The 1,697-nt window shown below is 43.4% G+C and overlaps 1 protein-coding gene across 1 annotated transcript; it reads left to right on the top strand.

Moving 5' to 3' along the window:
• The first annotated feature begins 240 nt into the window (after positions 1–240).
• LOC126795626 (uncharacterized) lies at positions 241–1,360 on the top strand. Its single transcript, XM_050522430.1, has 2 exons — positions 241–363; positions 620–1,360. The coding sequence occupies exons 1-2, from the start codon at positions 241–243 to the stop codon at positions 1,358–1,360; spliced, it is 864 nt and encodes a 287-aa protein (XP_050378387.1).
• Positions 1,361–1,697: the final 337 nt, after the last annotated feature.

Genomic DNA, 1,697 nt, shown 5'->3' with positions numbered 1-1,697 from the left:
TAGCAGATGGCGTTCGAGAGAGGATTTTGAAGGTTTAGAGATGCACATCACCTTCCTTTATGGCAAGAAAAGAGGTTAACGATGAATGGTTGGTCGCTGTTATTGACACTATTGACGTAAATTTGCGGCAACCGATTATCCGGTACCTCACTGATCCTTCTGCACCGGTGGACAAGAGGGTTAGATATTTTGCTACTAACTACGTCATTCGAGGCGGTGAACTATTGCGCAGGGCCGAAGATGGCTTATACCTGCGATGCATCTATGGCGCTGAGGCTAAGAGGTGCTTACGAGAGGTTCATTGTGGCAATTGTGGTTCTCACCAAGCTGGTCCAAAGATGCGATGGCTCATTCGCCGATATGGTTTCTATTGGCCTACCATGCTCAAGGACTGCATCATCTTCGCACAGGATTGCATCAAATGTCAAATGCATGGACCAGTCCAGCATGTGCCTGACGTTCCTTTGCAACCAATAATTAAACGTTGGCCAGGTCGCAGATGGGCTTTAGACTTTATTGGGGAGATTTATCCCAATTCTTCTTTACAGCACAAGCACATTCTACTGGCTACATCTTCAGAGGTGATTACTGACTTTATCTTCAAATATATTATCACCAGGTATGGCATTCAAGAGTGTTTGGTAGCAGACAGGGGGCAGGTTTCATGGCTGAAAGGACTCAGAAGTTCTTAGCTGGCTATGAGATCAAGTTTATGCATTCCAGTCCTTATTATGCTCAAGCGAATGGTCAAGCAGAAGCTAGCAACCCCGTCATTATGTCTATACTCAAACTAATGTTGGATGCAAATCCACGATCTTGGCATACAGAGTTGGATCACACGTTATGGGCTTATCGCACTTCCAAACGCACTCCAACGGGCACTACGCCTTATGCTTTGATGTATGGGCATGATGCAGTATTTCCTATTGAAATTAATGTTCAGTCACTGAGGGTTCGCGAGCAGCACCAGTTGATTGGTGAGGACTATGTTCAAGCTATGTATCAAGAGAATGAAGACTTGGACTCTCGACGGATGGAAGCTCTCGACAGCCTTATTGCAGAAAAGAAAAAGATAGCACGGCTATATGACAAACGCACAAGAGGATGCAGCTTTGGAGTTGGGGACTTAGTTTGGAAAGCTTGTTTGCCTTATGGTGAGCGAGTTGATGGTCATGGTAAATGGTCCGCCAAATGGGAATGTTCTTTTGTGATTGATCGAATAATGGGCAAAGGCGGTTACTACCTTCGCGACACTGGTGGGAATGTTCACAGAAATCCCATGAACGGTCACCATCTTAAGAAGTACTTTCCTAGTGTTTGGGAGTATGAAGACCCACCGGAAGCGGTGCAAGCAAAATAACTGGTGTTCGGACTTAGTGTTTCCTTGGTTTCCATTCTTCCAACCAAGTAAACATGGGGGCAATACCATGGATAATCATTAATTGTACTTAATGGTCACGAGCCCAGAAATTTTTTCGAAACTATCGAGTTTCTGAAACTCTATGAGTTTCTTAATCATGCTCCGGCATTTTTTGTAACACATTGGACCAATACTTGTGGTCCAGAATTGGTTGTAACTTTTGTTACGCAGCAATGAAACAATATAAGTGTTTTTATGAAACAAGTTGTGTTTTATTCATATGGCTTTGTGGCCAGAAACTTTATACAAGACTTATACTATTACATGTGAGCTTTAA

The sequence above is a fragment of the Argentina anserina genome, chromosome 5, assembly GCF_933775445.1.
Source record: "Argentina anserina chromosome 5, drPotAnse1.1, whole genome shotgun sequence".
In the NCBI taxonomy this organism is placed as follows: Eukaryota; Viridiplantae; Streptophyta; class Magnoliopsida; order Rosales; family Rosaceae; genus Argentina; species Argentina anserina.
Note: the sequence above shows the minus strand (reverse complement) of the source record. Positions and strands in the feature narration are given on the sequence as shown.